The sequence below is a fragment of the Schistocerca cancellata genome, chromosome 6, assembly GCF_023864275.1.
Source record: "Schistocerca cancellata isolate TAMUIC-IGC-003103 chromosome 6, iqSchCanc2.1, whole genome shotgun sequence".
NCBI lineage: Eukaryota > Metazoa > Arthropoda > Insecta > Orthoptera > Acrididae > Schistocerca > Schistocerca cancellata.
This window is the reverse complement of record NC_064631.1, coordinates 348,073,332-348,098,344: the sequence shown is the minus strand read 5'-3', so window position 1 is coordinate 348,098,344 and position 25,013 is coordinate 348,073,332. Positions and strand designations below refer to the sequence as shown.

The 25,013-nt window shown below is 37.6% G+C and overlaps 1 protein-coding gene across 5 annotated transcripts in view; it reads right to left on the bottom strand.

Annotated features, from left to right (window-relative positions):
* The window catches only part of LOC126190770 (proton-coupled folate transporter-like), a 269,533-nt gene that overhangs the window by 67,712 nt on the left and 176,808 nt on the right, over positions 1-25,013 (bottom strand). For 2 of the 5 annotated variants that reach the window (XM_049931303.1, XM_049931300.1), the window contains exons 2-4: positions 7,742-8,665; positions 7,555-7,656; positions 7,328-7,465 (exon numbers count right to left, since the gene is read on the bottom strand). In XM_049931303.1, coding sequence (XP_049787260.1) covers positions 7,328-7,465; positions 7,555-7,656; positions 7,742-8,657 — 1,156 coding nt within the window. In that variant the 5' untranslated portion in view covers positions 8,658-8,665. Of the gene's footprint in view, positions 1-7,327; positions 7,466-7,554; positions 7,657-7,741; positions 8,669-8,907; positions 10,326-25,013 lie in introns of those variants that run through there. The other 3 variants (XM_049931301.1, XM_049931302.1, XM_049931299.1) reach the window with 3 other exon arrangements.

Sequence of the window (25,013 nt, the reverse complement as noted above, 5' to 3'; positions counted from 1 at the left end):
ACGCAGTGACTTTAGTGCTGTGCTGTGGTTTATGATGCAATTTTTTTCAGGTTGTCTGCTGCTCAGTAGTGACAGTTTTGCTTATCTACAAAACTGTGTAAGCAAAAGTGAGGTTTAGCACTGTAAAGGAACACCCTCCTCAAGCATTACTTTTCCTCAACAGAAGTAGGCGATACCAAAAAATATTTACGGATTTTTAAACAGGTTAATATTATCTCAACTGTTTTTTAAAAGAATTGTGTATGATTTTGTACATAGTGTTTTATATTGCAGGCTAAAATTTATAAAAAGAAATTACTTCATTTTTGTTGTTACAATCGATATGTACCAACTCTGTAGTATGTTCAGTTAAAATTATTTTTTTCTTTTGGAACCATTTGAAATTATGAAATATCTGGCACACTTAAAATTCCTATTATTAATTGTGCAATCAGATGATATTTATTATATTTACTTCTGTGTTCATTTATAAAATAATGATATACATTGGTGGAAATTCATTTGTCAAGAAAATTTGTAAATTTTTTGGAATATTGTTAGTACCTCAGAATAGATTAGTAGTGGGCATGCCTCTGATGTGATTGTACATGTTTTTATGTTTGGCAATAACAATGTCATTTTCGATTTTGAAATGGAAATTGTAAAGACAATGTGATAAAGAAAAATGTGGAAGAATAAAAATTACAGAAACAGAAATTACTTCTCAGGAAATTCTTTCAAAATTTGTCACATCAATTGCAACCATGAGAACCTATAGTATCAAAAAACTTCAGCTTCAAGAATCAGCTCCTAGATGTGAAGAAATGGAGCCAACTACTAGAAAAGAAGATAAGTAAAAAAGTTTATCCTAAATCTTACTCCTCTTGAAGCTTATTAAAAGAGTTAATTATGAACTGAGTGACACTCAACAAATGACAACAATAAAGTAACCCTTAACGTGAAAAAGACTAATAACATAACTATTATATAAAGAAAAAAACCGAATATGACAAAACTTAAAGTTCAAAATGAAATCATAGAGTGTGTAGCCAGCACAAAATTTTTGGGTATGTATGTTGATCAACAATTAAAATGGGATGAACATGTTAGGATGCTTGGGAAAAAAGTTAGCACAGCATCTACATCTACATTTATACTCCGCAAGCCACCCAAGGGTGTGTGGCGGAGGGCACTTTACGTGCCACTGTCATTACCTCCCTTTCCTGTTCCAGTCGCGTATGGTTCGCGGGAAGAACGACTGTCTGAAAGCCTCTGTGCGCGCTCTAATCCAGGGTGTATACGGGGACAAGGAAAAAAAATTCCCGGGTTATTCCCGGATTTCTCCCGGATATCCCGTTTAAAAAATACGCTTTTTCCCGGGTGAAAATACACTTTCTCTGTGCTAAGTGACAGTAGGTTTTCCGTAGATTTTCCATCGGAACTGTAAAACTTATTAATTCTTTGAATGGTTAACGTTTTATACAATCGAGTAGAACTTCCCGGAAAAAAAAGAAAAGACGGGCAGAGAAGTTTTGGAGAGACTTTTAATTTTAAAAAAAGGAGAGAAGTGTTGGAAAGACCTTTGATTTGCAGCAACATATACGTTCCATATTTTCGTATTACGAAAGTATAAATTCGAAGTGCACCAACAAAGGGCGTTAGTTTGCGGAGCGCTGAAACCGAGGTTGCGATGTCCTTTTGTAAGCGAGTCATATCTCAAGCCACGAGATCTTGTCAGCCGATCGCAGCAGCTATTCAGAGCATAGGATACGTGTTATAGTCAGCCAATAGCAAGATCACTGGTTACATAGCGCGAACACGCAAGAGGAAAAGTTAACGGTTTACACAGTATCGTATATCTACAAGAAAAGCTAAGGTTTCACATATAATATTAGTCTGTAATATTAACACGCTACAACAAAAGCTAAGCTTTCACAAGTAATACTGATCTTTTTTGCGTGTGTTATATTTTAAGATACATCACACAGATGTGCCAGTAAATTTAAAATTATGACATAAATGTCTCGGCTCGAAATTCTTGTAAGTGGCTGGTCCTCAAACTGTTCAGTTTCGTACGCTCTGTGATTTAGATATCCATCCCACTTTCTCACACGTAACATAATTCATCTTGCGTAAAAAGAAATTTACTTTGAAAGTAACGCTTTTCTAACCACCGTTCGCAATACTATCCGAATACTGTTAGAAATAAGTACGTTTCCAGAGAGCGCCAGAAAACAGGCATTATTGTGCGTGTGCAATTGCAGTGGTGTAAGAAGCCCGTATGTTCGTTTGTATAAAGCACTAAAAGAGCTTACATTACACCATAAAAGAAACAGGGCATCAGAGGGTACTCCAAAGAGCATTGGAATTTCGTAAACCATACTAAAATGCATAATTCGGCTTGAAGTGCGAATTGGCTTTTTCCAGATTCACAGTGAAGTAGGTCCCATCTGATATTAAGCTTTTCTGTGTGGTTTTTGGGATGTAAATTTTCTTGCAGTACCAGTACTCTACGATCTCATTTTTGGTTCTTTATTATGGCGTAATGCCATACATGGCAGAAGATGATAACGTGCACTTGAAATTCAGCGAAACGTTGGAACTAACCAATACTGTAGAATGAAACACTTCGTTTCAAATAAAATGATTGCCTCAGCGGAAAGATTAATAAAGATAAATTTCTTTAGTAAACTTGCAAAAATAACTTCACTGTTCTGCAAACTTGGAAATAAAAAAAATCAGAAAACTGAAATTAATAATATATTTTTGCCCTCCGTAATTATGTGAATGTATTTTAATTCACTTGATAGCTCCCGGCCACAGAAATCCGTTTTGTTTTCATTCGACTTCGGAGCTGTACACGAAGAGAAGCAGCGAAATCACTTAACGTAAACACGTGTCACGTGGAGGTTAACCCCCTCCCCACTACAACTCTGTGCAAACATGAATCTGGCAGCTAGGGCGCGCGAGAAAAATTTTTCTCGTTTGCAACTGGCTGCTTGCTGCTGCTACCGATACATCTAACAGCAAATCTTCAAGTAGCGGGAGAAGGTACTGCAAGCATACGAGAGTCAAATGCGCATGCGCACAGACCGCTGGCAATTGGTCGAACGAACCTAATGTGAACAGTTGTGATGTCATGCTCATAGCAAGCAGTTTATTGTTACGAAGAATTACAGTCTGCGCCCTACGGTCTTTGACATATTTTTGCTATTTGCAAACGCTTGTGCGTGCACGGTTTTTTGTTGTTGTAAATTGCACATTTCCTTTGTCACTAAAGTTTTATTTTTTTCCCCTCTCGTTTATATTTTATTGCTGCAGTATCATTCTCCAGCAGCATGGTACAATAACATTCTTTGCTAGAGAATTAATTCTGCAGCCAAAATTTAAAAAAAATTAACTGAAAGCTAAAACAATAAAAAATTCCCGGAATTCCGAAAAATTCCCGGGTTTTTCCCGGTTTTCTCCCGGATGAAAAAATTCCCGGGTTTTTCCCGGATTTCCCGGTTGTCCCGGGTCGTATACACCCTGTAATCTCTCTAATTTTACATTCGTGATCTCCTCGGGAGGTATAAGTAGGGGGAAGCAATATATTCGATACCTCATCCAGAAACGCATCCTCTCGAAACCTGGCGAGCAAGCTACACCGCGATGCAGAGTGCCTCTCTTGCAGAGTCTGCCACTGGAGTTTGTTAAACATCTCCGTAACGCTATCACGGTTACCAAATAACCCTGTGACGAAACGCGCCGCTCTTCTTTGGATCTTCTCTATCTCTTCCGTCAACCCGATCTGGTACGGATCCCACACTGATGAGCAATACTCAAGTATAGGTCGAACGAGTGTTTTGTAAGCCACCTCCTTTGTTGATGGACTACATTTTCTAAGGACTCTCCCAATGAATCACAACCTGGTACCCGCCTTACCAACAATTAATTTTATATGATCATTCCACTTCAAATCGTTCCGCACGCATACTCCCAGATATTTTACAGAAGTAACTGCTACCAGTGTGTGTTCCGCTATCATATAATCATACAATAAAGGATCCTTCTTTCTATGTATTCTCAATACATTACATTTGTCTATGTTAAGGGTCAGTTGCCACTCCCTGCACCAAGTGACTACCCGCTGCAGATCTTTCTGCATTTCGCTACAATTTTCTAATGCTGCAACTTCTCTGTATACTACAGCATCATCCGCGAAAAGCCGCATGGAACTTCCAACACTATCTACTAGGTCATTTATATATATTGTGAAAAGCAATGGTCCCATAACACTCCCCTGTGGCACGCCAGAGGTTACTTTAACGTCTGTAGACGTCTCTCCGTTGAGAACAACATGCTGTGTTCTGTTTGCTAAAAACTCTTCAATCCAGCCACACAGCTGGTCTGATATTCCGTAGGCTCTTACTTTATCAGGCGACAGTGCGGAACTGTATCGAACGCCTTCCGGAAGTCAAGAAAAATAGCATCTACCTGGGAGCCTGTATCTAATATTTTCTGGGTCTCATGAACAAATAGAGCGAGTTGGGTCTCACACGATCGCTGTTTCCGGAATCCATGTTGATTCCTACATAGTAGATTCTGAGTTTCCAAAAACGACATGATACTCGAGCAAAAAACATGTTCTAAAATTCTACAACAGATCGACGTCAGAGATATAGGTCTATAGTTTTGCGCATCTGCTCGACGACCCTTCTTGAAGACTGGGACTACCTGTGCTCTTTTCCAATCATTGGGAACCTTCCGTTCCTCTAGAGACTTGCGGTACACGGCTGTTAGAAGGGGGGCAAGTTCTTTCGCGTACTCTGTGTAGAATCGAATTGGTATCCCGTCAGGTCCAGTGGACTTTCCTCTGTTGAGTGATTTCAGTTGCTTTTCTATTCCTTGGACACTTATTTCGATGTCAGCCATTTTTTCGATTGTGCGAGGATTTAGAGAAGGAACTGCAGTGCGGTCTTCCTCTGTGAAACAGCTTTGGAAAAAGGTGTTTAGTATTTCAGCTTTACGCTTGTCATCCTCTGTTTCAATGCCATCATCATCCCGGAGTGTCTGGACATGCTGTTTCGAGCCACTTACTGATTTAACGTAAGACCAGAACTTCCTAGGATTTTCTGTCAAGTCGGTACCTAGTATTTTACTTTCGAATTCACTAAACGCTTCACGCATAGCCCTCCTTACGCTAACTTTGACATCGTTTAGCTTCTGTTTGTCTGAGAGGTTTTGGCTGCGTTTAAATTTAGAGTGAAGCTCTCTTTGCTTTTGCAGTAATTTCCTAACTTTGTTGTTGTACCACGGTGGGTTTTTCCCGTCCCTCACAGTTTTACTCGGCACGTACCTGTCTAAAACGCATTTTACGATTGCCTTGAACTTTTTCCATAAACACTCAACATTGTCAGTGTCAGAACAGAAATTTTCGTTTTGATCTGTTAGGTAGCCTGAAATCTGCCTTCTATTACTCTTGCTAAACAGATAAACCTTCCTCCCTTTTTTTATATTCCTATTAACTTGCTATTCCTATTAACTTGCTTGCTATGTCTTACAAATATTAGCCACTGTGTGCAATAGTTCAAGCCAGAGAATGACATACTTCGCACACATACATTCTATAATAAGTTACAGCATAACATTCTGGGGTGCAAATGCCCAAAATGTGAAATATGTGTTCAGATTGCAAAAACGAGCTATCAGAATAATGAGCAAGAGTCACAAAAGAGCACACTGCAGTGAGCTATTTAAAAAATGGGGTATTCTGACAATTCCAAGTGAATATATCTTGCAAACTACAGTTTTTACAAAAATATTGAGCAATATTTAGCAAACAGCTACATACATTATCACCAAACCAGAAACAATAATTGCTTGTACCTAGACAGAATGAATTAAACTAAAACCCAAACCACTATGTTTTACCAAGGTGTCAAGATATACAATAAATTGCCAAAGAAATCAAAAACATAAAGGTACTCTGTAAATTTAAAGCATTCCTTAAAGAATATTTATTAAAAAATAGTTTTGACTCAATTAGAGAATTCATGCAGTATAAAATTGGCATAAATACATAACCAGGTTAATCAATTATAAAGTGGACATTCTAGATTGTAATTTACCCATACAGGTATTAGAGGAGTCTTGTGATATATTTCTTTTGATTGAAGCAGGTTCTTCTGCATTATGTAATTCAATGATAAATTGTATATTATTTTGTTTGGTAAGTCTCATCATCTTTGTTTTTAGATATGGAGGGAAACATTCCATGTGGGAAAAATATATCTAAAAAGAAAGATGATGAGACTTACCAAACAAAAGCGCAGGCAGGTCGATAGACACACAAACAAACACAAACAAACACACAAAATTCTAGCTTTCGCAACCAACGGTTGCTTTGTCAGGAAAGAGGGAAGGAGAGGGAAAGACGAAAGGATGTAGGTTTTAAGGGATAGGGTAAGGAGTCATTCCAATCCCGGGAGCGGAAAGACTTACCTTAGGGGGAAAAAAGGACAGGTATACACTCGCACACACACACATATCCATCCGCATGTACACAGACACAAGCAGACATTTGTAAAGGCCTTTACAAATGTCTGCTTGTGTCTGTGTATATGCGGATGGATATGAGTGTGTGTGTGTGTGTGTTACATATAGCTTGTATTTCATTATCTTATGTGACAAAATAATGTACACATGTGTGTAAAATGATGACATCCTTACAAAGAAATTTGTTTATGCATGAATAAATAAATAGATAAATAAATGAATAAACATGAGTGAGGGGTAGATTACAAGTGATGGTGTCATCCAGGATCAATTGCTGATAATGAAGTTTTGTCTCTTGCAGAAGAAGGGAGAGTGGTTTGTACTATGCAACTAAAATCTATGCATTCATTTCGCATCACTCTATATTTAGTTCTTCCACTATGCAGTCAAATGATAGTGCTATTTGGAATCAGTCAGATAACATAACCTATAATTAGCAATGAGTGTAGACTAGCACCAAAGAGAATTTGTTCTTAGTATGATTTATAGGAACAGTCTGCACTGATTTGCCTGTAAACCTTGACTTGTTCTACATCCTTGAATGCTCTCCTTCATGGTCAAATTTATGGAACATGAGGAATAATTTAGAATGCCTTGTACCCTGCATATTCCTAGTTTTAATTTGTACATATTTATAAGAAGGATGATAAGCAGTATGGACTGAGTTACCAAGTGATCAAAAGTCTTTTAAAAATTATTAAACACTTTAACCCATCAATATGACAGCATGCTGGTAGACTAATTGACTGAAGTAACTTAATAATCTTTATAAATAATCAGTTTGCTGTATGAATAATCTGTCATAACTCACCCAAGTACAGCTGCCATTCTCTATAAGTGAAAGCATAACAAAAATCAGCAATCAGTCTGCTAATGCTCACTATTAATCCAATCAAGCAGTCATTCAGTTTAACCATTTTGCTTAGCACACTTACTGTGAAAAGTGTTCCTGGAATAGAAAGAAAAAGGAGTATTTTTTATTTTTGTAACTAAATAACTTTTGTTTCAGATGTCAGAGAGTATATAAAAATCAGTCACCTATGAAAGAAATAACTGCACTGTATGTAAAAAAGTAAGTGGCATCTTTTTCATCCCAACCAAACTGCTGTCTCATGAAGAAATATGCAAGTGTTGTCTCCCCTAAAAACAGAGTTTGAGTGTAAGAAGATAAAACAAATGAAGTTACTTCATTCAAAAAAAGAAAGAATTAATACAGCTAACTTACCGAAGGGAGGACCAGCTGATGATATAAATGCGCACATTAGTAGACACAACACTAGTCTTTGATAGTTTTCTCTTCTTTTGAATAAGATAAAAAATGTTTCTCTCACAAGACCAAAGTCAAAAAAATTGATTTTTTTGTTTCTATCAGTCAAAGAAATTGCATCTTTTTGTATTTCTTTAACATAAAACCAACAATATATAAGGCCACAGGCATATGAGATGGCAGCAATTGAAAACATGCCATAAAATGTAACTTTTTCAAGGAGTATACCACCAATGAATTGTCCAACTAATGAGCACAAGAAAATAATCATGTTTATTATACCAATGCGAAATGTTCTATCTTCTTCTGTTGTAATATCTGACACATAACTATACAGAGCCATGGTGAATACCATATTGCTGCCTGTAATTGCTGGAAATAAGCCCTCAATCACACCTGCAACTTCCACAGGCCACTCCAGGTAATAGTAGGTGCATAGCAAAAGTCCAATGCTAGATAAAAGTTCTCCAAATATTGGAAACAATAGCAAAGGCTTCCGCTTACTGGTACGGTCACTCCATGACCCAATAAATATTATGAAAATTGCTGGAACTGAGAAACGTAGAATGTTTCTCCAATTTTGCACATTGGCAACCACAGTTTGTATTTTTGTTTCCTCTTCTTTAAGCTCACTTATATTTCTTGCAGTTATTGCATCACACACTGTGCTGTTGTATTCAAGATTCACACGACAGGCTTTTTCTAAATTTAAATTGCTAGTCGCAAATGATGTGAGTAACAGTGGCATGCAGTATAATATCGCCAGAGGTTCCACTGTGATGTTAGTTACTATATAGTGAATCTTCTCCCCAAGTTTTCTATTCATTTGTGTCTCACTGTCATTGCTTCCAGCTGCCTCAGGTCCTGTATCCATTGTGGGATCTACTGAAACACAAATGAAAACCTTATGTAAGAAAATGTACAATTCAAAATACTGTATATTATACATTTGCAATTACACGTAAGGAGAAAATATGAGATTTGCTAAATTAGAGGTCTTATTCATAAATCAGTTCAAAGACACATTTCTTCAAATACAGACTTATGAAGTATAAACATATGTTTAGAAAAGATGAACTGGAAGATTGATGAACATATCATGTCAACAGGATGTAAGGACTTACTGCTGCTATTTCAACTCTGTTTCAGATGATTTCACAATCTGAAACATCTGTTGGAATGAGAAAAATGTTTACTCATCATCAGATAGATAGACATAGAGAGACAGAGAGAGAAGGAGAAGAAGGGAAAAAGAAAGAAGGGGGTGGAAGAAAAAAAGAGCCTCCAATCAGAGACTTACATCCTGTTTACAAAGTTCATGGACATCAAGTACAACTTGTGGTGACCTTGTATTTCCCAGTGTAGGCAGTAATTTTCTGGCTCTGGGTGTAAAACACTTAAAAAAAAAGTTAACACATATTTGTTATTACCCAATCTTAATTTCATATTTTCCATACCACTCATTACACATGTAAAGGTACAGTGAAAGTGTTAGTGCAGCTTCTACAATAACTGCTACTAATGCTAAAATATCAGACAGCCAAGTCATACCCAACATTATCTTTTGTATGAGTTATCAGCTGGTAGCAGATGTTCTTTGATGATGCATTACGTGAAATGCTTAAGATATTGTTTGTAATGCCTAATGCAGAGGTGTGAACATTAATAAAACACAAGAGTCTTTTATAAAATGGAATTATCTGGACAGATAGGGTGCTAAAGTTGTTCATGTTCATCACATCTTTTAAACTACACTTGCTTCCGAGATAGAGCTAAAAAACAACAGTAATACAATGGCACATCAACCAAATAGCATAAACAGTTCTTCTCAGAGCTTATTAATGAGAAACATTGGACCAAGAATCTGACTACTCCAACTGAACACCAAAAGCATTATCAAGCCAAAGAGGGAGTACTTGTCAAAATTCTTGCTGGACAATGACACTGATGTTGTCATTGTAAGGAAATGCATGCTTCTGATGAAGAACAATTCCAAAACAGAGGTCAAATTCTTGGTTCACTGCATTTGGAATAATGTACCATGACGTGTATGAGTTTCTATATACACCTGGAGCAACATAAATGAGGTTTTGTTGATTTCTGAAAATGTGGAGTCTGACCTACATACTGTTGTCATAAAATTGCATGGCAACACTTAGAAATATCTGCAAGCCACCTGAGACACTATGGCTGTGACTTTTCGTTCAGACTGTAGAATGTCATGCAATATATTTAGGTGCCTTCAGAGTCACCATGAATTTCTGAAGTATTCCGTCAAAGACAGAAATGGATATGTGATTAGAGAATGGGCTGAAGAGAAGAAACTTCATCTAGTTTTTGATACAAAGATGAAGGTATTTTCAGGCCAGCTGGCTGGAGCATTGATACAAACTCCGACTTACGTTTTGTCAGCTGCAATGAAAGTGGCTTTCCCATAATGCCACAAGAGAAGTGATAGATGCCTTTCCTCACAGCCAGCACTGAACAGAAATAATACAATTGGAATCACTGTGTCTGTCATCTCAACAACTCCACACACTCAATAGAACTTTCAGAAATCTGATTGAATGAAGTTATTTGTGGAACTTGACAAGTGTATTTGCTGGATCCTTCCATCACATAACAACTACTATTGCTTCATTGGTGCACTAACAGCAACAACTAAAAAGCATAAGCCAAGAGGATATAAAAAAATTCCAGGATGGAATGATGAAAATGAATCTGTATTAAAAAGATATGCAAATCATTGCACGAAAGGAGTAAAGCTGTAGGTATCTTTTGTGATTTTACAAAAAAAAAAAAAAACAAAACATTTGACTCCTTGAACCATGCCTTGCTTATCTACAAATTAGATAAATATGCGATTAAGGGCAATACTCTGAATATTGGCTTGCATCAGACTTTCAGAACAGAAAATAAAGGGTAACTACTATTTCAAATGCAGTGAATTATTATTCTAAATGGAGTATAATAAGGTTGCCTCAAGGTTCCATTTTGTGGACAACCCTGTTTCTATCCTACGAAAATGACTTACACACAAACATAAATTCCCCATCAGTTCTGTTTGCAGATGATACTTCTATTTTAATAGAAAATGATGCTGAGAAAAAATTCTGAGCTCCATTGTAAGCTCACTGGTTACCTTAGAAAACTGGTTCCAGTTAAATGGGTTCCAATTGAACATTAAGAAGATCCATATGATATTAGAGAAGGAAAGTTGCTACTCACCATATAGCGGAGATGCTGAGTCACGATAGGCACAACATAAAGATTCACACAATTATAGTTTTCGGACATTAAGGCCTTTGTCAGCAATAGACACACACACACACACACATACACACACACACACACACACACACACACATGCAAACGCAACTTGCAGACGTGTGTACAAGTTGCATTTGCATGTGTGTGTGTGTGTGTGTTTGTGTGTGTGTGTCTATTGCTGACAAAGGCCTTAATGGCTGAAAGCTATAATTGTGTGAATCTTTTTGTTGTGCCTATCCCAACTCAGCATCTCCGCTATATGGTGAGTAGCAATTTTCTCTCTCTAATATTGCTACATTCCATCCTGGATTTTCCATTGTTTGAAGATCCAAATGATATATTTCAAAAACCAAACACTGAAATGTGTGGAACTTAAACTACAATGTAACAATCAGCCTATGGAGGAAGTTGAATGATCTAATTCCTAGGACTAAATGTGGACAATAACTTAAGCCGGAATACACATACTGAGTTCCCATCAAATAAACTAAGTATTTTTGTATTTGCAATACAAATACTAGAAAATTCCATCTGATAAGTATACAAAAGATAGCATACCACAGTTATTTTGAATCTGTCATTATACTATATGGTACGGTTTCCTGGGGAAGTCACATAGTGTATCTCAAATACTGAAACTGCAGAAGAAAATTGTCAGATACATGTGTACTGCACAGCAAACAGAGTCTTATGGCCCATTGTTTCAGAAACTGTGAATCCTAATTGTGCCGTCATACAGATTTACAAAATTAGAATCTTCTTTCACAGCAGACAAAAATTACAGGGTGGCACACGAAATGTGTTACCAATTGTTTCTTTCACCATTTACAACGCACATTAGATATCCCGTTGGGATCACTACAGCAGAGCTTGGAAAAACAAATGAGTTACGAGATGACATGTAATTCACGATACTGCCGCTAGGAGACTAGTAAGAGCAATGGCTGACAATGGAAGACTGACGACACAGCAACGATCGGCAATTGTGTTACTTTTTCATGAAACGAAAAGTATTGTTGTGACTCAGAGGCATTTTTGACAACAGTTTAACACACGATGGGTCCCTTGCAAGAAGACCATCCACAGGTTGTATGATAAATTTGTACAGGAAGGAACAGTATTGGAAGCGAAGCGACCTCGGCCTAAGCCTGTTTGTTCACTGGAGAATATTGAAGTGGTACAAGTTGGTGTACAGAGAAGTCCCAGGAAATCATGTAGAAAGGCAGCAGTGCAACTGGGAATATCCAGATGCTCCGTTCAACGCATTCTTAAAAGTGACCTCCATATATACCCATACAAGATGACCTGTGCACAGAAGCTCACTGAAGAACACAAGCAGCAGAGACTACTGTTTGCTCAGTGGGCGGAGGATAGGGAAAAAACTCTCAACAATGTTTGGTTTTCAGACGAGGCACATTTTCATTTAGACAGTGTGGTTAACAAACAAAATGTATGCTTTCGGGCCACTGAAAACCCACAAGTGCATCATGAACGACAACATTATGCTCTGAGGATTACAGTGCGGGTAGCAATTTCCAGTCATGGACTTACTGGACCCTTTTTCTTTGAAGAAACTGTGAACAGTGAGCGTTATTTGAGCATGCTTCACAATAGCTTATTTCCACAGCTTCTTGCTACTGCCTTGCCCTTCAACATGCAGTGGTTCATGCACAGTGGAGCAAGGCCACATACTGCAAACACTGTGTTGGAGTTTTTACACGAGCATTTCGACATGCGGATCATTTCATTCAGGTTTCCAGGTCGCTTCAATGACGGACAAAATTGGCCCCCCAATAGTCCAGACCTCAATCCATGTGACTTTTTTCTTTGGGGTACGTAAAGGAAAAAATTCTCCTGAAACATCCACGTGATTTAATGGAGCTCAGAAGACTTATTCTTCAAGCTTGCAGTTAAATTACGGAAGACATGTGCCGTAGGGTAATCACTAACTTCAGCGTTTGTTTGAAGGAAGTTAGGAAATGAAATGGTGGACATATTGAGCACATGCTGAGTTAGAACAAATCCCCATGGACAGCTCTTCATCGTAGTATATGTTCCTTTCAGATTGTATTGACAATAAAGTTTATATTCAAAAACAAAATGGTAACACATTTCGTGCCCCACCCTGTATTTGAGGAGAATCATTTTCACCACACATATATCGTGGGAAATGAAAATAATTTTAGGCTACCCATGCATCAATTGAAATTATGTGCATGGACTCTACAGTATATGGGGATGACAGTATATAAAAAGTTAATGTGCAAAAACATATTTAATATGAAGCCAGAGATCCTAAAAACATGGCTACAGCAGATTCTGTGGGAAAAATGCTACTATTCAGTAGAAGAATTCATAGAGGATGAAATGATAATTGGAATGAGGGGTAATTAAGTGTTAGACTTTACTATATGTATACATAACAAAACTGTATTATTATAATAATTATTATCAATTCGTTAACATCAGTTGTTCTATGTTGACATTCTCTTGTACGTGAATCAAATTATGTAGATTATGTACATTATGAGGCCAATAAACCACTATTCATAATACAGTATATTGGAGCTTTCAGCAAAGTGGAGACCATGATATAGCGACTGAACGACCATCAACTGGGGATACATTGGTCATTAGGAGGCAACAAGCAGGAAAAACATTGATTTTCAGTACGTGCAGATGCATCAACATTTGCAAATAGTACCTATCCTAAATGATAGATGGCAGCACTAGCAAGATTCTCAGATATTTGAAATGCTGCAAAAAGAAGCCACCAAAGACAAATGATAATATTTTGAACAGCAAGGAAGAAGCACGAATTTTGTTATCTTCCTACTTTGTGTTGTAGGTTCATGCATACAAGTGAGAAAAATTTTGTCAGTTGACAATGAACTACCATAAGCATTTACTTTTATACTCTGAAAATAAGGTCAAGTAATTCTTCACATTTTATTATTAATCTGGAAGTTGTTAAATTGTGGGATGGTCTGCACCAAGTCTATACCTACTTTTTCTAGTTCTGTCCCCAAAAAGAGGGGAGGACCCAGGAAAATAAAAGAGACATTTGAAAACACAGGAACTGGCACTGATAATTTTAGTGTTTAAGATTCATCATCAGAGTTGGGGTTCTCTGAGGAAGAGCTCAGAAGAACTTACAGCTGTGGGACTATTTCAGAAGCAAGATCTATTTGCCAATCTGAATATGGGCAGTTTTGTGACTGTTATATACAAAAAACATGAGTACCCTGGTGTAATCATAGGGGTGAATTCAGTGGAAGACACTACAGCAGAGAGTGTAGAGAAATGTAAAAAATACTGAAAGTGGTGTCACACGAAAGATGTAATGACATATGTCAGACCATCTGTTGTAAGAAAAATATCTCCATCGAAACTACTTTTCGAGAGGGGATACTTTTGAGCACCATAGTTAGACAATTTTATGTAATGTAGAGGCTAGAGGCTTCCTATACTTTTGTTTGAGTATTTTAATTCATTTTATTAATTTGTAAGCGTCATGTCTGTTGTATACACAACAGACATTGTCTGTCTTTGCTTGAATCTGTTCAATTTAGTGTGTTCTCATTAGTATTGCCCATGTTTCATTGCTATGTTACCATAATTCTTTAGTCGAAGACAATTTAATTCCTCATTACTTAGAAAAAAATTTCTGGGACCACATACCACTACTTTGGTATAATGTTGGCCCAGATTTTGAAAAGGTAAAATCACGTACCCAAAAGCAATGCAATAGCCCCTAATGTGGTTTAAGTGCTAAGTAAAAGCCTATTAACTAGGAAACAGTGGCTGTGAAATGATTAGAGCAGATTCATTTGAAACAAAAAAATGAAAAATAAGTCCTGGAAGAATTGGAATAAGATGCAAAAATGGACAGAAACAGTTAAAAATATGGGCTTGACCCACCTGAGCAGGACAGCATGTAGTCTTCTGAAAAGATTCGGAGGAAGTGGAACAGTATGAGGAAATATTTCTATAGTGGCACCAAACCATATTTCTTCCCAAGTCGTTACTACATCAAGAATACTATCCAGCTACAAACATACCAGCTTTATTAGATGTCAGCTTCGTGATCTGAAAATGTCTGGATCTACATCATTAGAATATGCAAATCCCTTCACAGTTTCACATACTGACATGGCAATGAAGGACTTCAAGCATTTTAGGAGTCCTGGATTTGATGGTATCCATCCTGAACGTTAAAGGAGGATATGCTAAGAAGTATTTGGTGCACTTCTTTACTGTCATCCTATAGACTGGTCACTTACCATCAAATATCAAGAAAGCAAAAATAATTTCTACTTTGATACCTGGTCAACCCAGCAAGAAGGTAGGAAATTATCACCTCTTAGCACTTCTTAACTCCTCCTACAAACTCTTTGAAAGGATGCTCCATAACCAAATGAATAGTGATATCCTAGAGCATATTCCAATTGATTAGTCAGACTTCAGGCAAGGTTGCAGCTGCTGTGACTAAATGTTGTCTCTTACATTCTTCACAGAGGCTGAGTTCTAAATGAAGCTAAGATCATTCAAAACATTTGTTGATCATAACTGCTGCTTTTGACACTTCAAATTATACCTTGCAGAACAATAGTGCAACCTGTTAATATCATATTAAGTGATTAGAGATTCCAGGTAATCATTGGAAACAAGATAAGGAAGGAGAGGAGGTGCAACAACAGACTGTCCCAATGATCACCTCTCACCATTAGTACCACAGCGGAAAGGTCGGGGAAGAAGGCCAGTGTTCACTCTGTCTGCTTGCCAGGGGGTCTCATCCGAGATGTGGAGGAGGCCCTGCCGGCAGCGATAGAGAGCACTGGGTGCACCCGACTGCAAATTTTTGCTCATGTTGGCACCAATGACTCCTGCCGTCTGGGTTCTGAAGTCATCCTCAGTTCGTACAGGCGGTTGACGGAGTCGGTGAGTGCGGAAAGCCTCGCTCGCGGAGTGACAATCACAGCTAACTATTTATAGCATCATTCCCAGAACCGATTGTGGTCCTCTGGTTTGGAGCCGAGTAGAAGGCTTAAACCAGAGGCTCAGACGATTCTGCAGAGATCTGGGGTGCAAATTTCTCGACCTCCACTATCGGGTGGAGAAATGTATGGTCCCCCTGAATAGATCAGGCGTGAACTACACGCAGGAAGCGGCTACAAGGGTAGCAGAGTACTTGTGGGGTGCACATGTGGGTTTTTTAGGTTAGAGAATTCCTTCCCTAGACCCGACAAGACACCTCCTGAGACACGGCAAGGTAGGAGTAGGCAAAATGCAACAGGGAATAACAATATTAATGTGCTAATAGTAAACTGCAGGAGCATCTATAGAAAGGTCCCAGAACTGCTCTCATTAATAAACGGTCACAATGTCCACATAGTACTAGGGACAGAAAGTTGGCTGAAACCAGACGTAAACAGTAATGAAATCCTAAACTCAGATTGGAATGTATACCGCAGAGACAGGCTGGACAGTCAAGGGGGAGGCATGTTTATAGCGATAAGAAGTGCAATAGTATTGAAGGAAATTGACGGAGATCCGAAATGTGAAATTATTTGGGTGAAGGTCATGGTTAAAGCAGGCTCAGACATGGTAATTGGATGTATCTATAGGCCCCCTGGCTCAGCAGCTGTTGTGGCTGAGCACCTGAAGGATAATTTGGAAAATATTTTGAGTAGATTTTCCCACCATGTTATAGTTCTGGGTGGAGATTTTAATTTGCCGGATATAGACTGGGAGACTCAAATGTCCATAACGGGTGGCAGGGACAAAGAATCCAGTGAAACTTTTTTAAGTGCTTTATCTGAAAACTACCTTGAGCAGTTAAACAGAGAACCGACTATTGGCGATAACATATTAGACCTTCTGGTGACAAAGAGACCCGACCTATTTGAAACAGTTAACACAGAACAGGGAATCAGCGATCATAAAGCGGTTACTGCATTGATGATTTCAGCCGTAAATAGAAATATTAAAAAAGGTAGGAAGATTTTTTTTGTTTAGCAAAAGTGACAAAAAGCAGATTTCAGAGTACCTGATGGTTCAACACAAAAGTTTTGTCTCAAGTACAGATAGTGTTGAGGATCAGTGGACAAAGTTCAAAACCATCGTACAATATGCGTTAGATGATTATGTGCCAAGCAAGATCGTAAGAGATGGAAAAGAGCCACCGTGGTACAACAACCGAGTTAGAAAACTGCTGCGGAAGCAAAGGGAACTTCACAGCAAACATAAACATAGCCAAAGCCTTGGAGACAAACAAAAATTACGCAAAGCGAAATGTAGTGTGAGGAGGGCTATGCAAGAGGTGTTCAATGAATTCGAAAGTAAAGTTCTATGTACTGACTTGGCAGAAAATCCTAAGAAATTTTGGTCTTATGTCAAAGCGGTAGGTGGATCAAAACAAAATGTCCAGACGCTTTGCGACCAAAATGGTACTGAAACAGAGGATGACAGACTAAAGGCCGAAATACTAAAAGTCTTTTTCCAAAGCTGTTTCACAGAGGAAGACTGCACTGTAGTTCCTTCTCTAGATTGTCGCACAGATGACAAAATGGTAGATATCGAAATAGATGACAGAGGAATAGAGAAACAACTAAAATCACTCAAAAGAAGAAAGGCCACTGGACCTGATGGGATACCAGTTCCATTTCACACAGAGTATGCGAAGGAACTTGCCCCCCTTCTTGCAGCGGTGTACCGTAGGTCGCTAGAAGAGCATAGCATTCCAAAGGATTGGAAAAGGGCACAGGTCATCCCCATTTTCAAGAAGGGACGTTGAACAGACGTGCAGAACTACAGACCTATATCTCTAACGTCGATCAGTTGTAGAATTTGGAACACGTATTATGTTCGAGTATAATGACTTTTCTGGAGATTAGAAATCTACTCTGTAGGAATCAGCATGGGTTTCGAAAAAGACGGTCGTGTGAAACCCAGCTCGCGCTATTCGTCCACGAGACTCAGAGGGCCATAGACGCGGGTTCACAGGTAGATGCCGTGTTTCTTGACTTCCACAAGGTGTTCGATACAGTTCCCCACAGTCGTTTAATGAACAAAGTAAGAGCATATGGACTATCAGACCAATTTTATGATTGGATTGAAGAGTTCCTAGACAACAGAATGCAGCGTGTCATTCTCAATGGAGAGAAGTCTTCCGAAGTCAGAGTGATTTCAGGTGTGCCGCAGGGGAGTGTCGTAGGACCGTTGCTATTCACAATATACTTAAATGACCTTGTGGATGACATTGGAAGTTCACTGAGGCTTTTTGCGGATGATGCTGTGGTATATCGAGAGGTTGTAACAATGGAAAATTGAACTGAAATGCAGGAGGATCTGCAGTGAATTGACGCATGGTGCAAGGAATGGCAGTTGAATCTCAATGTAGACAAGTGTAATGTGCTGCGAATACATAGAAAGAAAGATCCCTTATCATTTAGCTACAATACAGCAGGTCAGCAAATGGAAGCAGTTAATGCCATAAATTATCTGGGAGTATGCATTAGAAGTGATTTAAAATGGAATGATCATATAAAGTTGATCATCAGTAAAGCAGATGCCAGACTGAGATTCATTGGAAGAATCCTAAGGAAATGCAATCCAAAAACAAAGGAAGTAGGTTACAGTACTTTGTTTGCCAATTGCTTGAATACTGCTCAGCAGTGTGAGATCCATACCAGATAGGGTTGATAGAAGAGATAGAGAAGATCCAACGGAGAGCAGCGCGCTTCATTACAGGACCATTTAGTAATTGCGAAAGCGTTACAGAGATGATAGATAAACTCCAGTGGAAGACTCTGCAGGGGAGACGCTCAGTAACTCGGTATGGGCTTTTGTTGAAGTTTCGAGAACATACCTTCATCGAAGAGTCAAGCAGTATATTGCTCCCTCCTACGTATATTTCGCGAATAGACCATGAGGATAAAATCAGAGAGATTAGAGCCCACACAGAGGCATACCGACAATCCTTCTTTCCACGAACAATATGAGACTGGAATAGAAGGGAGAACTGATAGACGTACTCAAGGTACCCTCCGCCACACACTGTCAGGTGGCTTGTGGAGTATGGATGTAGATGTAGATGTAGATTTGAGTTGTACCTCTCTGACTTTCCTGATACTTCATCCAGAAAATTCTGCTAAGCCTATGGCGTGGCTCTGGCCATAGAACCTAAGAAAACTCGGGAAGACAGAAGAGATGCTGACAAAAGACTTGGCTATTCTGGAGTATTATTTCAAACACTGGTGACTCCAATGCAATGTGAACAAAAGATTTAAATAATCATTTGAGTACTCATTTGAATAATCATTTGATGAGAAAGTGTGAGGCAACAGAATTTTTGCATAGTTAAACTAATGATTGTTCCCTCCAGAGTTAGAAGTACAAAGTTTTTTGTACACTCACAGTCATGTATAAATAACTAAATGTGTTGTTCATCTATGTAGGGTGTGTTTAAAATAACTCACAGGTTGGCATTTTTGCATGTGATATTATATGTCAGTATAAATATTTTTTAGTGTTGCACTGTTATTCATTTGAAGTACTTCTTGGTCAGTATGTTGTGATTGGACCTTGTGGCAAAGTTTGTCACATCACAACAAGTTCCTCATGAAGCTTCCAACACCACAGAGACTGCTGAAGGGTCCCTCAGAGTAGGCAGCATTCAGAATCCCTAAGAAAATGTGTAGATCAAATCTCATAGAGCAGCTGTTAGTTTGCTTCAGTGTAATTCAGATATCCACACTAAAAGTACACTTTTATGTGTTCATGCAATAAATTTACATGGATATATAACTCAACTATGGAAGCTCTAGAATGGAATAATGACAATATTATGAAAAGGATAGATTGCTACTCACCATGTAGAGGAGGTGCTGAGTTGCAGACAGGCAAAACAAAATGACTGCTCAACAAGTGAGCCTTGGTGACCTGAGACAGTGGTCATGCGTCTGTGAGCTGTGCTTGCTTGAATGTGTTTTTATGTGTGTTGTCTGCTTTACAAGTAGGCCTTTCCATTTTTCAAATGTAAATGTTTAAATTACATCATTTCAAGAATTCCTCATTCTGTAGGGATGGGACTGTTAGAAAGTGCACAGTTTTATATTTATGAACATTTAAAACAAGTTGCCAGACTTCATACCACTTTTAAACGTAAGCAAGAAGACACGTGCCAACTTTTGTTGGCATGGATGCTTGCCCAGATAATGTCCTAACCGGACTATTATCTCAGCGGGACAGCGTCGCAACCATGCTGACCTTGAGGACCCTGGGGGACCCAGAGGGCCGCCGACCTTGGGGTCTCATGAAACATGAAACATGACTGAATATTTGTGCTGGTTTTTTTAAACAGTATATCATTTGTAATGTGACAGAATTTTGGTCACATACTGTCTTTGCACCTGAGCAATGTAAGATAAATATTTCATTACAAAACATATTCGTTAAGTTTTGCCAAATATGATTTGGCAAATAATTACAAGATTTTTGTTTTTTATGTTTCGTGTTGAATGAGTGAGGATCAGAGCAACATGGCTTCATATACTTAATTGGTAATGGACCCATCACCAAGCCACTCAGAGTGTCACTTTTAGAAGGTGCTCAACAACTGCAAGAAGATATCACTATTTTGTTCTCATTCTCTGCACTCATTATCATTCGTTGTTGTGGTCCTCAGTCCAAAGACTGGTTCGATGCAGCTCTCCATCCTCATTATTTATACATTGTAAATATAAAACCAACAAAAATGACATGCAAATTTGCTCGAATTCAACCTCTGTAATAGGAAGTTCAGTATTGAAGGATTGTCCGATATATTACTGAATTGAAGTAAGATGGAAAACTCTGTAATTGTGAAGTGTAATAGGGCAGAAGATAATAATAAATGATTTTCAGTGGAGTGAAATGACATAATTTCATTGTTTGAATCAACATACTTTGCCAAAGGGTATTTATCTGTACAAAGTTTAAAAATTTATAAGTAATATTGCAGTATAGTTTCAAAGAAATATTGCATTGGCAAAGTCTATATTATGTAACTACTTATTAACATGAAAGATATATTGCTGAAAAATGATAACCATTTCATCTGAAATATGAAGTTCATGCATCTTAAGTGATAAAGGAATGAGAGATATCTGACACCTAAAATAAGAGAAAGGCAACCTCGTACCTATAGTAGATTGGTGTGTGGCACACAGAAACACATAATACAAAACAGTTACCACTAGCTTTCAAGCTCTTGCTCTTTTCCTAAGTGAATTACTGATTCTCAGAATTCTCAAAAGCATCTAGTACATGAGTTATACCTGACTATACCAACATGCTAACAACTAATACAGAACTAAAATACTACATCATCCTGTAAACTGCCAAAATATTTGGATGTTAATAATTCCCAGAAACAATGAGAAATCAAACAGGAACTAGACATACAAAGAGTATAGACCTACATATACAGACAAGGAATATGATTTTGATAGTATGCAAGCAAAGGGTCATGTAACAATGAGGCATATCACGGAATTTGTGGTGACCATGGGTGGACTGGAATATAATCCAGAGTTAGAGGACAGTGAAAAAAATATCAGTTATATGAAGAAAGAAGAAAATGCAGATTTGATTAATTTCTACAAGTGGAGATTACTGGTGGGATGTGGGAGAGTGGTGGAAAGATTGTCAGTAGTGCATTTCACGGTGTGCATGGCAACACAAATGCTTCTGGGTGCGAGCACAAGAGCTTGATAACGCAGAGTTGAAAGTGCACCTGGAACAGTATTGAGATAGCAGGTGAGGCCATAAAAATGGTAGTGTATTCAGTTAACATTGTGAACAGTGAGTTGTGAACACTACTGGTTGTGTAAAGTGATGTCTGAAAAAGCTACATTTATTTGTACTTGATTTTGAAAATGTAATGAAATACAAGAGTAGTAGAGGAAGAATTGAGTAATAATTATTATTGAGTAATAATTGTTACTGTGTAATTTTCCCAGAAAGGGTTAAAATTAAGTTCTTGAAGCTAAAATATTTAACTCAGAAAAATTAAATGAAAAGATATACATTTGATTAAAGAAATGTTGCAAGAGATAACAAAAGCTAATAATGAGAACATAAAAGCTAACAACAAGGCAATAAAAGAATTAAAGGTTGATAATGAAGCACTGATAGGAAATCTAAAAGAGAAACTGAAGGTTAATATAGTGGAAGTAGAGGGGAATACTGAAATGCTAGAACCTAATGATGTGGCATGTACTGAAGACTTAACAGATGAAATAAGGGCTAATACTTAACCTGCAGTTATGTTACATGAACAGCTTGAAATTCACATTCAAGACTGTTGAGAGGAAAAGAAATTATTGAAACCATATATAAGTAAGATTGCTAATGAATTAAAATACTTAAAAATTCATATATTTAAATATACTGATAAAATTACAGAGAAACTAAATAAATAAGTGTTTGATAATATCAACATGGAAAAAATAAATTTTTGGAGACAATCAATGAAGTAAGCTTAGAATTGCACAATAAAGAAGAGAAACATTTCATGGACATAGAAAACACAATCAAACTAGGAAAAAATGAGACAGAGTTATTAGAAGAAAAACAGTTAGGAACTAATAGCAAGATACTACAAGACTGATAACAAAAGGTTATAAAAATATTGCAGTTGAGTTGGCAGATGGTAAAAGATGGAATATTAAGTATTGTCTAAAGTATGACTGCATGAAATAAAGAGAGCTCTGTTCAAACTAAATGTAACAATACCTGGCTCATGAATCTTATTGAATTAACCCACAATGATGTGTGTTGGAAAAGTTTGAATGAAAATAGAGAGTGTTAAATGAATCCAAAAATTTAAAAGGAGGAACTAGAAACTGCTGCAAGCAGCTTAGCTAAAGAATGGTAGAAGAATGTTTGACTACAAAACAGCAATAGTTTGGACAGTAAATTCACTCTATGTAGATCTGATGGCATTATCCACCCATTAATATTTCCGAAAACCTTTGAGGGTGCAATCCAAACTTCCTCATATCATGCACATAACGAACATTTTGTTATAGGATATTTGGAGAGAATCTGAAGAACAGTGTGTGCTGAATGCTGGATAATTTCACAATTGGGAATAATTTTGCCACAAGTATTGATCAGAACCAAAACAATAGGATCTTGTAATAAAAGTTGTGGTAGTTATAGAACATATTTCGAATGGCATTTAATGTGAATAAAATTTCTCCATTCAACCATAGCCTTGATTAGTAAGATCCTTGTCTATCTAACCAAGAAAATGTTAGGCAGAGAATGGCAGAAAGCTTTGTCCATTTTCAGCTGTCTACAACAATTAGATACCTTTCAGAAGGCAAGATAGATGAATGAGGAAGAATGTATAAAATGATTTAAAAAAAGAGAGTAACACTGAGAAGAAGATTTGGAAGTAAACAATAGCCATGATTGAATCTCAAGGAGTTCCCATTCTTTGTGAATTTGTAACTAATGCCTATAAAATCTTGATTCAGTTGTTATATTTCTTCTTTATTCATTTTCTTTGGAGTGATCCTTTCTTCTTCCTACTCTGTTTACTTTGTAGTTTGTTTTACTACCTATTTATCTCTTAATTTTTTAAAAAAAGAGAGAAACATAGTAAGTTTTTCCACTGGTACAAAGAGCCTTCAGTTATAATAGACAAATCACCATGAAAGATATTATTTTTGAAAGAACTGGAGATTGGTGAAGTTCATGGGTTACATAATACAGGTGCAGTAAGAATTTATTGAGTACTTACTGTAAGTAAGTTACTAAGGGAAATAGTTTTCCTCTCTTTAGAACTGATAGTACAAGCAGATGTGACAATCTCACTGAAATATGTTTTTGTAAGTCTTTTACTGACTGCTAGTTTTAGGAGGTAGGGTCTGTTTTAAATTTATAAAATTTTTACTGTTTTATTTGAAAAGAAAGAGGATGCTAAATTCATTAGATTTATGGGAGTTTGATTAAAAGAAGAACAATGGTGGGTTTAACAGTTGTTGAAAAATGGCAGAATGTTCAAAACTTTCAGTGGAGAATGTAGCAATTGTTGTGATTACCGGTTGTCTACCATAGATGGGGTTGAAACTACTTTTTGAGGATGCAGTGAGGAAGACTCAACGTACTCATTCTGCCGGATGACAGACACCACTCGTCTGGGTTTTGGGGACAAGTCTTACTTACAGAGGGGTATTGGGGTGGGGTAGATTAACTATCTCTGAGGTCTATCGACTTTACTTCTCAGGATCCAATTCCCTGGATCTGAAAATTTATCTTTTTATTTCTGGCCAGCTTGTAATAATCCTGTTAACAAAGCCCCTCTTTCCCCTCCATATGTTGCATCACATGCATCCATCAAAATCACAATGTTTCCCAGTACTCACAGAGCTTTCTGTGTTCTTTTCATGAAAAATTGTTGGATCCTAAGCTTAGGAATTAACAGGTAATAAATCAGAGAGGTATTTAAGAGTGATGTGAATATTTGTCATGAGGCAGCTAGATTAAAATGACTTATACTGTGAACTGTCAATTGGCACACACAAAGGAAGAAAACTTGATATCTTTCAGATTTTATCCTTTGATGAGTTAAAGTAAAATAAAATATACAAATACACATACACTCACACACATGCAGGCACACAGCTATTCCCCTACAGGGTGTCAGCTAGACTGGCAGTACCAATACTCTCTCTGTGGAAGTTGGATCGATTGTGGTGGGGGCAAGAAGAGGGATTGGGAGTGGGTGGTTAGCAGCTTAGAGGTACGCAGCCAGTTTGCTGCCTAGGAATGCGTGAGAGAAGGTTGGTAGGTATATGGGCTGGCACAACTGTAGTGGCCAATGGGAAGCAGCAGATGCTGAAGGCAATATGGTGATGTGAATTGAGAGGGGGTGACAAAATGGAGGATGGGGAAATTGTTAGGTGGA